Consider the following 12,324-nt stretch of genomic DNA (forward strand, 5'->3'; position numbering starts at 1 on the left):
GAAACGAGCCTCACTCAGGATCACAGTTACCCGAGCTGGTCTCCGGATATTGGAGCAGGCCTGACCTCCTGAAAACTGGCTGGCTGGCTGGCTAATACCTGCTTCACGCTGGAGAGTCTAACTTAAAAGGTTGAACACTGTCACCTGCCAGACACCGTGTACTGCCACTGCCTGGAGACCACGCTCCAGGCACCCTCACCTGCGCGAACGTCGACGCTGGCCTGGGCCAGCCAGACGTGTCCCAGAATATCCACTGGGACACGCGCAGTGACTGCTAGTCCCTACGGCTCCCGCAGGCATGGATGTGACACTCCTGGATTCACCTCCTGTTCTTGCTGGCCTGCCGGGAAGGTTACCTTTGAAATCTTGTTAGAAAGAATATAACACATTTACAGTCATATAGAGTACTGAAACACTGTTTAGCAAGTATTGCCCTTTTTTGAAATTTAAAAAGTCAATTCCAACTAATTCTATTTTCAAACATTTTTGAGAATTTCACTGTAAGTTCATATTTCTGGAGGGATGGTAGAATCACTCAAACTACGTCACACTCGAACTCCAAAAAGGAGGAGAATCAGAGGCTCAAGCGTGAGTGACCTGAAAGGGTAACAACCAACTACTCTCCGTCTACTCGGGGAGCCTACAGTGACTCCCATGTTGAGGGGTCACTGTTAGGGCCACTAGAGGAAATAATCTAAAGAAGAAATGAGAAATGTGTCCATCAAATGTGTGGAAGACATTTACTGAGCAGAAATAATAAATTTGCTGGGAAAAACCATGGGAAATAGGATGGAGAACCTTCGTGCCAGATCATATACTTGGAAACAGAAAGTACATGGAGATGAGAAGCCAGATTGTAAAGTGCTATAAAAATCTCAGGGACACAGCCGAGCACGTGCCACGCTAACCATGCAGGGCGGGAGTGCGGCCATCCATCCACAAAGCCGCAAGTTCCACACCAGAGACCATACATGTGCGTACTGGTTAGTAGGAGGGTCCGAAACTGATGGATAAGCTCAGTCCCGCGTATTTTGAAGGAGGAGCAATCTTGGTCCCGTAATTAAACCTTAAAAGTAACAACTGCCAGAAAGCTGGAAACCCCAAAATTCAAGAAAAAAAAATATATAATTTCTAACAAGTATTCATTAAATGTTTATTACCTGAATGACAAATAATTTCATCTAATAATCTTCAAATTGCTTAAAACTGACAATACTCAACTTTTCCAATTTCATATGACCTTATTCCTTCTGTGCTTTAGTTTCTAAAAGCTTGATAACTCTAGTCCTTATCAAAAATTCTTATGCTCAGAGTGAATAAAATGGTGGCATTATAAAATTATTTTAGTTCAAGTGAAAAGGGAAATTCTTATCAGACATTTCACCCAGTGGCAAATTATCTAAACTGAAACAAATGCAAATATAAATTAGAATTTTTTATCACTCTCTAAAAACTCATGAACTATATTCTACTTTAGGCTTTCTTGAGGTTTTGATTTTACGTGAAGCTTATCCCTGAAATTTTCTAATTACATAGCACAAGTCTTCATATTCTAAGTGTTTGTATTTTAAGTCAGGACGGAACAGACTTTCTACACAAAAGCTCTGTTTCTAGCAGCAATACCCCAGGGTCACGTTCTGTGCTCACACAAAGACGGCTGTCACTGGAGAGCTGTTTTGTACAGTTGGTGTTTTTCATTCTCTCGTTTTTGTTCAAAACATATTCTTCATTTTAATCAGGAAGAGAAGTCTGTCATTTCCTCCCGTTCAAACTCGTCTGTCCACTTCTGCAGGTCTTTTGCATCTTTTATCGTCCATAATTTTGTAAAACACTTTAGCCTTTTCCTGGAGAGAAAATAAAATACTATTTATTTTATATACGAAATTGTTGGGGAACAATGCAGCTCACTGAAAGCTATGAAAAGTCTATGACATGAGAACCCCCAGCAGGGCCCTGTAGTTAGGACGCAGTGTCGGCGTCAGCCGGCTGGGGAAAGGAGTTTTCAGGACGGCTGCTGCAATCAAGGGACCGAGGTTACCGATCAGCACTATTGCCTCCAGGAGGGGAGAGCCCAGCTTCCTCCCTTTTCTGACCCAGCCAGGGGCTATGTATGCTCACAGGATAAAAAGTAAAATTGATTTAATAAAATAAAGCTAGCTAATTAAAGAGTGAAATGCCAACATAAGACAGACCTGCTTTTCTCTGAAAAAGGAACCCAGTTATGTGTTCAGGGTCTCAAGCCAGAGTGTCCGAGTTCCGATTACTGCTCCACCGCTACCTGCCTGCGTGGCCCTGCTTTCGTGGTCAGTGTCCTGCCCCGGCGCGGCCTTGTCTTCCCCAGCTCTACCACGGGGACTGGGACAGCATCTACCCCACAAGGTTGTTACGTGGATAAGTGAGTTCATGTACACAGAGCAACAGGCACAGTAACTGGGGTGGCAAGTACTGCCCAGACTTGCTTCTCTGCACAGTAAGCATTCAGTAAACATTAGCTGTTCCAACAAACCCACACCAATGCACAAGACTTGCTCTGGATTCTTTGATCTAGCCAATGGAACTGATGAGGTAAGGACTTTTGAGTATAGAGTCCTGACAAATGGTCCGATTCCATCCCAATGCAACCTCTTCTTACAATTCTCTGTCTTGTGAAGACAACCTTCTGTATTTCAGAATATCACAGTGGTTGGAAGGGTTAAAACATCTGTAAATTATCTGTGAATTTTATTGCTGTTGCTTTTTAGGCTATACAGTAGCAACACCTTGCAATATACCTTTTGTAGTGAAATTTATCCTAGTTTCTTTAGGGAAAAAGAAAAATCACAGCAAGCCAACGAAAGAGGAGTTAAAATTGTCTTTGGACTTGGCAAAGAACTAGGGCTAAGTTTATCTTTAAACTCTCATAGATGACTACTTTTCTCTCTGGATGAATTTTATATTAATCTACTTTGTAACAAATGATTAGAAATAGGATGTCACTGAGTACATCATTTGCTTTACTCTGGCACTGCAGAAATGATCCAGAAGACACTGGCAACAGAGCGCGCTACAGGTCATTTGTACTCCAGCTCTACGGGACCAATCAACCACCGCTTCCCATGGCACAGTGCGAGTGCAAGGCTGGACCACAAGAGGAAGGAAGAAGAGAGGCTGGTTGCACACTGTACTTCAGTATACAAGTTGGCAATTGTTTCTTCAGCTGATACCAAGTATCAATATTTAAATTTGGTCATGATTTCCATAAGAAAAAAAATTATTACAATATGGTGGCCAGGCCAGATATTCTATTTGGCCCACCACCTGTCTACTCATGGCCATGGTTACTGACCAACGCAGTAATGTCCTACCTCCACCCCCAGGAAAGTCACAGTCTCCCTCCAGGTAGAGCAGGAGTCAGGCAGAAGGAAGGTGAGAAGCTTATGTTTTTGATAATACAATCTTATATTTAAGGCCGTAATTTAGTATTTATTAATGTGATATTTTCCTAGGAACACCTTCCTTCCAAAGTGCATCTCGGGTTTATATTAAGATTAGTTTACATACTGACTATATACAGGCTGGATATCAAGGGTAAAGGGTGGAATGCATTCACTTAAGTATTCTAGGGGACAGACAAAAGTCAAGTTTAGAATGAAATATTTGTCAAAAACAAATCCACAGGGACTGGACTTCCGGTCAAGATGGAAGCATAGGTAAGCACGCCTTGCCTGTTCGTACAACTACAGCAAAAATTACAACTACACTACAAAACAAGTAACACCCAGAATCATCAGAAAATCGAGCTGTATGGAAGTCCGACAACCAAGGAATAAAGAAGCCATATTCATCCAGACAGGTGGGAGGGGTAGAGATGCAGAGAGGTGTGGAGAGGTGGAATGGCTTGGAGAGGTACAGAAACAAAACAGGCAGTCCCACATCCACATGTGGTGGATAAATATTGGGAGGGATACCTTGGGAGTGAGGGATCCCAGCCCCAGACCAGACCACCCAGCCCAGGGTTCCAGTACCAGGAAGATAAGCCCCCATCACGTCTGGCTGTAAAAATGAGTGGAGGCTGGGACAGCAGAAGAAACTCCAGGACTGTCAGGAGTTGTCTCTTAAAGGACCCACCCACAACAAACTTAGGTCACACAGACCCACCCCCTCTGGGATTCAGCACCAGGCAAACAGCTGGAAGGGTACCAGCGGCAACAGAGAAGTACCAAGAGACAGCTTCCTCACAGGCAAAACTCCACAGGCTAGGCAACAGCACTGGCCCCTCTCTGAGCCCTCACCTACACAGAGCCACAGAGTGGTGACATGGGTTGCCCTGCACTGGCAATTACCTAAGGCCCCACCTCATACAACTTATAGGTGCACTGTTCTTATAGGTGCACAATAGGCCACACTACTAAGACACAGAGACAGCAGCTCTACCTAATACACAGAAACAAACACAGTGAGGCTGCCAAAATGAGTAGAACAAAGAAATATGGCCCAAATGAAAGAACAGAACAAAACTTCAGAAAAAACAACTAAACAAGATGGAAATAAGCAATCTATCAGATGCAGAGTTCAAAACACTGGTTATCAGGATGCTCAAGGAACTCATTGGGCACTCCAACAGCATAAAAAGACCCAGGCAGAAATGAAGTCTACATTAAGTGAAACAAAGAAAAATCTACAGGGAACCAACAGTGGAGGGGATGAAGCCATGAATCAAATCAACAATTTGGACCACAAAGAAAAAAATTCAATCAGAACAGCAAAAAGAAAAAGAATTCAAAAAAAATAATAATAAGGACAGGCTAAGGGGCCTCTAGAGCATCTTCAAACATACCAAAATCTAAATCATCAGGGTGTCAGAAGGAGAAGAGAAGGAACAAGAAATCAAAAATTTATTTGAAAAAAATAATGGAAGAAAATTTCCCAAATTTGGTGAAGGAAACAGACATGCAAGTCCAGGAAGCACAGAGAGTCCCACACAAGATGGACCCAAAGAGAACCACACCAAGACACATGATAATTAAAATGCCAAAGATTAAAGATAAAAAGAGAATCTTAAAAGCGGCAAGAGAAAAGCAGAAAGTTACCTACAAAGGAGTTCCCATAAAACTGTCAGCTGTTTTCTCAAAAGAAACTTTGCAGGCTAGAAGGGACTAGCAAGAAGTATTCAAAGTGATGAAAAGCAAGGACCTACAACCAAGATTACTCTATCCAGCAAAGATACCATTTAGAATGGGAGGGCAGATAAAATGCTTCCCAGAGAAGGAAAAACTAAAGGAGTTCATCACTACCAAGCCATTATTATATGAAATGTTAAATGGAATTATATAAGAAAAAGATCAAAACTACAAACATTAAAATGGCAATAAATTCACAACTATCAACAACTAAATCTAAAAAAAAACAAACTAAGCAAACAAGCAGAAGAACAGAATCATAGATACAGAGAACATCTGGAGGGTTACAAGCTGGGAGGAGGGGGAAGAATGGGGGAAAGTGCAGGAATAAGAAGCATAATTGGTAGGTACAAAACAGACAGAGAATGTTAAGAATAGTATAGGAAATGGAGTAGCCAGAGAACTTATACGCATGACCCATAGACATAAACTAAAGGGGGGGTAGTTTGCTAGAGAGAATGGGGGTTCTGGGTAGAGGGGGCCAAGGGGAAAAAACTGGGACGACTGTAATAGCATAATCAATAAAACATTTATTTAAAAACCCACAAGGTTACATGTAGACACTGACTTCAATTACCTCGTTAACGAACACTCTTATTTTCATCCTGTCCTGACAGAATTCTCCATTCCCGAGGGCAACCATTACATATCTCAATGCAACAAGGAAAAAAAGAGGTACCTCAAAGGTTTTATATATCGAGGTTTCTTTTAGTAATTTTTTGTACAAATGAATGTTGTAAGCAACAAATGTGTTGGCACACATTAAGGAGTTAACTTAATTCTTTAGAAAAAATGACAGAAAAACCAATTTAGCAACTTAATAGATACAGATCTGACTAGAGAAGCAGACTGACTTCACATAAGCTTCGGGAGAGCTGTTTTCATTTCAGCGTAATTAAACGCTTCAGAATATGTGAAGAGGTGCTTAAAGGACGATCCTCTTCCCTGGACAACTTGGAAGGTTCATTATACATAAAAAAAAATACAATACCATCATTCTGACCTTTTCATATTTACTAATCCTTCCAGCTCTTTTGACTTGCTAGCTGCTTTCTTTAAAATTTCTCCAGGAACATCTGCTAGTTTAGCCACATTTAGTCCGTAACTCCTTGCTGCAATTCCTCTGGTTATTTGATAAAGAAAAGTGACAAACTCAGGGGCTTCTTCGCCTATAAAAAATTAAAAACAAAAAAGGAGATGAAGAAAACCATGCCTGAAAGTTGAAAGATATTGGAGGATTAAATAAGACATGTAAGTTTTTATAACTTTAATAAAATTTATAATCTGAAAAAAGAAATCCATTGTTCCTTCTCACCTGTTAGCTCCTTTGATCTATTTTACACACCCAGGAAAAGGAAAAATACTGCTTGAAAATGCTTTTGCGTTGAGGACCTTATGGCTTACTTAGAACAGTTTTTAAAAATGATTCATTGCAGCTAAGAAACACGTAAGTTTTCTGCTGCTCACGGAAAGCTCCGAAGTGAACATGTACATCAGAAGAGTGATCTGATGCACTATAATTTCCCTTTCAAAACAGATTTTTAACCAGTGTTACTCCAGTCGGAGAATGTGTGCGGACAGTCTTGTATGTATGCACCCTGTAAAGCACCGTATATAAAAGCTGTTTCTAAAAGTGCTAGAAACAAAACAACAACAAAAACAGAGAAGGAAATATTACATGTTGCACAGTTTAAATAAGATGGAGAAATTCTGGTTTATTAAATATCCTCGCAACCAAGAGTAATACATATAGAAGTGGAGGCCGTTCAGGACCACGGAGATCCCACTTCGGACTGATGGGTTTATTGCCCCACCTGCCAGAGAGGTTGCCGGCCTGCCCCCTGCACTGTGTGCCCGCTTTAGGAACTGCCTTCGCTGAAGAGAGCTGCCTTGCCCAAGGCCACAGTTGACTGTCTGGAGCAGCCTGTACCCAGTGGCTGGCTGCTGTGCAGGTGGGGAGGCAGCCTCTGAGACAGCCACCAAAGATCCCTGCCTCCTGCGTTCATGCCCTGTCAGTTCCTCTCCTTGAGCGCAGGCTGGACTCAAGGACAGGCACTGCAGTGACTTGCTTCCCATGACAGAATATGGCAAAAATGGCAGGATGTCACTTCTGGGATTAGATTACAAGATAGTGGCCTCTGTTCTGGGTACTCTTGCTTGCTGCTTGCTCTGAGTCACGTGGGCTGCTCTAAGGGGAGGCACATATGGAAAGAAACTGGTGTCTCCTGGCAACAGTGGGTGAGGGCCTGGAAGCCTGCCAACAGCCCTGTGAGTGGGCTGGGAAGTAGACACTCCGAGGCCTGCCCACGGTGCCGTGAGTGGGCTGGGAAGTGGATTTCACTAGTCAGGCCTTGACCTGGCCTCTGCCCCCGACAACACCTTGCTTATAGCCTTGGGAGAGAAGGTGGGTGCTGGAAGTGGGAGGTAGAGGTGTCAGCTCAGCCATCAGGGGATTCCTGACCCACAGAAATTAGGAGATAATAGTGTTAGCTATTTTAAGCTTTTCTGTTTGGGGGTAATTTGTTATGTTCCAATAGGTAACTAATAAAGGGTATAAGATCTGACTCCCTCACCCCACACTGAGGCAACTCGGAAGGACCAGCCCAGCCTCAGAGCTTTCGGTGGGGCTGGCTGGGGCCTTACCCAGCCCAGTCCTGCCCAGTCCTTCCCAGTCCTTCCCTCAGCGCTGACTATGCTGCACTCCTTGGTACCCGGGATGCAAATCCCAGGTTCGGCCTCCTGAGGAGCCCAGTCTACCTCACATGTACAAACACCCACATGAATTAAAGGCTGTTAATGAATGCAGATATGATGAAACACAGTAATACAAACACAATGCTGCTTACAGTTTAATCTTTGATCATTCTAAAGCACCTTGGGGTTATGCAGCTTTTATTATAAAACTCAGTTTAATTGCAGTGTGTTGCAAAAATGTCCAAGAAGTACAAGATTGACAATGATTTCTGATACCCTAGTGTAAGTTTATCAAGAGACTTTTCTCAAACACTTTTTCATTTAATAAATGTATATGCATTATTCTTTTATCAGCTAACAACTAAAACATCAACAGTGAACACAACAGAAAAACAGAATAATAGAATTTTCCTTAACCTCCTCTGAGAATTCGGCAACAGGCACAAAATGCCTTTTGAAGGGCAGGCGCAGGAAGCGGGAGGTTGAAGAACGCTGGCACTCTCGGGAACACACAGGCTAGGACTTACATCACAAAGCACTAAGATACATTTTGCCTCCAAATAAAACTTAAGGAACACAAAGAACAGGTGAAGAAGTAGGTGGGAACCGACAAGGAAAAGATGGAGAAACCGGGGCCTGCTAACCTGAGTAATGTTTTGTTACATGCAAAGCTCACAAAACAAAAAGTGAACAGCAGCAGGCAATCAAAACAGCAAACTCTTCTCATCTTTAAGACAAATATTTTCTTTATCACTTCAACATCAGGGAAATCACTTAGGGCTGACTGATCTGATCAAGTCCTAACTGACCTCCCTCATGTTGGCCTTCTTAAAAAAAAGATTCATTCATCTGTCTGTCTGTCTGTCTGTTTATAATCCATCCATCCATCCATCCCTTGAAAGCCTACTAAATGCCAGAAACCCCTTCTACTTAAGCATTTTTCTTTTTTATTTTACTTCATATATAATATATAGTACAGATAGCTATAAAATGCTTTTTGCATTTAATATAGCTATCAAATAGAGCTAAACTATATAAAATAATATATTGTTCTAAATAATTTATTAATATACCTTAGTACTGATTATGGTAGTTTTCACACCATCAAAGTAAATGAAGTGACCACTCTTCCATAATCACTTGGGGGAACTCTCTTTATAATTATGTCCTACCGCGACTATCTCTTGCCCCTGTCCTTCACCTCTCTCGGGGTGTGGGGGGCGGGTGGACGGAGAGAATACGTGCAGTAGAAATGTGGAGCCAGAGAGAACAAGGTGGAACAAATGGTAAAAACAACTCATTTCTTTACAGCCTCACAATAAAAATTCTTGGTAAGAACTTTACTTGTAAGCTATGACCATTTCTTAAATGGATATTATTGAAAAGCTTATCTGATACTACTTAGAGTAAGTACAAGTAGTAATTCACATCTCTGCTTGTTAAGAGGGAAACAGCAAAATCTGTTTTAAAGCTGAACTTCTACAGGCAGTTACTAAAGAGATGTGTCCTGATCAAACAGACTCTGAAATCGCTTTGAAGGACCAGTTCCTTCAATTTTGAGGTTGGCTGACTTGTCCAACATTTTATAGACTGGAATAGCCAGAAACACAGGTTTCTTGCGGGTCCACAGCTTTACCTACCATATCACGGGAAAGAGGTAAATACAGTATCTTGGAAGCCAGTCAAAGGGGTATTTGGAGCATTTTACTGGTGGGCTATGTCATGGCCTCTACTTTAGACAGAAGAGGAGTTAGGTTAGAAGTAACAGATGAAGCACAGATATAGCCAGGAATAATATAGGAAGTGAGTAGACAGTGGAGCAATGCTTCAAATTATTTGAGTGAAAATGATTTTCAACCTAAAGTTCTAGCCCTTGCTAAATTATAAATCAAGTATGAAGGCATAATGGAGACACGCCATTCAGGCAAAATCTCAAAAATTTTATCTCCTTTAGTTGACATTACTAGTATCTATTCCACCCATAAAGGAACCCCTGGTTTATAAAGGAGTTAACTCCCTGCCCATTTAATTCAGGAAACAGTGTTCTCATATCCAGCTCCAAAAGCTGATCCTGATTTCAGGGTAGGCAGATCAAAGTCACCCTTGCCCTTCTCACTTTCCAGAACTGGTTCAAGAATGAGCACGTTATTCAACTCTGAAAATGAGAAGGGACAATGATGAGATGCTGGTGAGCCTCTGAGAAAAGTTCCCTTGCTCCTAAGACAGAGTCACAGGAAACACTGATCCCTTCTCTTCCTTTGGACACTGTCAAGTCTGGATGTAACGCAGAATGGGCTCCAGCCTTCTTGCCACTAGCGTGATGATGAAGCCAGCAGGGCAGGAAGTCAGAGCCTGGAGAACTGCAAAGAAGAGAGCTGTAACGGGAGATTAGATGCATCCTTACTGTTTGAGCCAGAGTGACTTCAAGTGTTTGCTACTTGCAATCGAATGCACAGTGGAGAGGGTAAGAGAATTCCTAGGATGGTGGTAACAGCAGGTCTCAGGACAACAGCTGGGCAGCCTGGGGAGTAACCAGGTCGGGTGAGGAAAACAAAGGACTCCAGGAGAAATGACCCCAGTGGGGAAAAGTGGAACGAGTAGATTCAATCATGTGGAAAAGTGTCTGGAGGTGTTTTACAAAGCTATTGGAGGATAGAGGGAGATTCAACCACAGATGCAAATAAAACAATGAAATGAAAAAATAAAAACAAGGCAATTATTACCTTCAAGAAAACAGAAAGAGTTGTACAAGAAAGAAAACATACTGGTTCATGAGAGAGCAATACTTACTGGCAATGGTAGTGAAAACAATGAATATGAATAAAACACAAGAAAAGGGAAACAACTATACTGGGATGACAGAGGAAGGGAAAGCTGAAGACCTCCAACTAACACAATGAGAAGTCAATCAATACTAAGCCAAGTTGATGAACCAGGAGAGAAGAAACTAGAAGAAATGGAGGAGAGTTGAAAGCAGTTGCTTTCAGACTGGGATGGGGAGAAGGCACGGAGTGAAGGGGTGGAAGCAGGGGACTGCTCACTGGTAGCTTGAGCCTTTAAGCATCATTTAATTTTTTAAATTATGTTCATGAATACAATTTCAAGTCAGTAAAAAAAAAAAAAAAAAGCCACAACACAAGATGTAAGGTTCTGGGATAGTAGTCAGTTTGCATTGAATGCTTATCACTGACCCTTCCCTATTGGTGAACTCCGTTTTCTTTATCCCACTAGTTTTTAGCTTATAAGCTCCTCCTGTCACTTTGGATGCAGGTTAATAAATATGAAACTACTTCCACGAGATAATTTATGATGTATCTTTCAAGACTGCATGGTAGTCAAAGGCAAGAATTGCCTAACATTACTTTATCTTAGGTCCAATGCCTTGTTTTATGTGGGTTAGTTGCCTGATTTCTTTTTCAGGTCCATCCTTACAGCTCTTCCAAAATAAAATTTGGACTCTGGAGTGTCTTGGATAATGGATTTTCCATAACAGCACATCAACTGTGTAAACCATCACTGGCCAACAGGTTGGTAGCTTTAAAAAATTACTACCACAGGAAAAAAAATTATGCCTAAATCTACTATATTACATACAGCACTTGATTCGTTTCTATTGGCTAACAGTGTTCTTTCTCATGAAATGTCTCATTTCTATGACACTAACAGTAAGAGGAAAGGCTAGGGAAAATGCTGCAGACCCCACAGTGGTTCTAGCAGAGCAGAAGAGAGCCTGCCAGCAGCAGACAGGGATTCTAGGCTCAGTTCAGCCCCCATCCAGGGGGCCGACATGGGCAAGCTAATACTTCATCTGTCTGACATTCAGTTTCCTTGTCAAATTAACATGAAACATGTCCAGTATAGAACATGGTGCTTAATAAGCAATTAACATTGAATGATGTTTGGGGAAAATAATGGGCATTTTAGAAGAAGACTAATTATACTCTGCACTTGACTGTTAAGGCATCTTTTCTGAGATCAATCTAAGAGGAAAACTTAAATGTCCCCCCCAACCCCACCCTCTTCTTGTAAAAATGAGGTAAGGAATACCAGGGAAAGACTCAAAGATAGCAAGGATAAATTTGAATTCTATTTGATCCAAAGCTTAGGGAAAATTAATTTGGACAAACATCATTTACAATCAACATTCACTGCTTTTATTATTAACAAACAATAAGTTCATGTTCCTATGAACTTTAAGGTATCAAACATGAACACCAACAATATTCTAGTTGTACCTATTACAGGAATGCGCCATACCTGGGTCTTGTTTGCTTTCATCCTCACTGACCAAGAACCCCATGTGGTAATTCCCCACCTGCTGTGGGTACTTCTTCTCTAGTTCACACACTGGCGGGTAATGGGTGACAAACAGGGTTAAGGATTTCACCTGAAGTAGTAAGACATAGAATAAGTGTTATTTTAAAATTGTATTTAATTGAAACTTTTCCCTAATTTTCTGTTTTGAAGAATT

The 12,324-nt window shown here is 41.5% G+C and overlaps 1 protein-coding gene across 1 annotated transcript in view; it reads right to left on the reverse strand.

Annotated features, from left to right (window-relative positions):
- Positions 1-1,125: 1,125 nt before the first annotated feature.
- MSH3 (mutS homolog 3) overlaps positions 1,126-12,324 on the reverse strand; it is a 132,118-nt gene continuing 120,919 nt past the window's right edge. The window contains exons 22-24 of the mRNA XM_053912181.1: positions 12,111-12,240; positions 6,163-6,328; positions 1,126-1,844 (exon numbers count right to left, since the gene is read on the reverse strand). Of these exons, the coding sequence (XP_053768156.1) occupies positions 1,736-1,844; positions 6,163-6,328; positions 12,111-12,240 (405 nt within the window). The 3' untranslated portion in view covers positions 1,126-1,735. The remainder of the gene's footprint in view (positions 1,845-6,162; positions 6,329-12,110; positions 12,241-12,324) is intronic.

This window comes from Desmodus rotundus, chromosome 1 (genome assembly GCF_022682495.2).
Source record: "Desmodus rotundus isolate HL8 chromosome 1, HLdesRot8A.1, whole genome shotgun sequence".
NCBI lineage: Eukaryota > Metazoa > Chordata > Mammalia > Chiroptera > Phyllostomidae > Desmodus > Desmodus rotundus.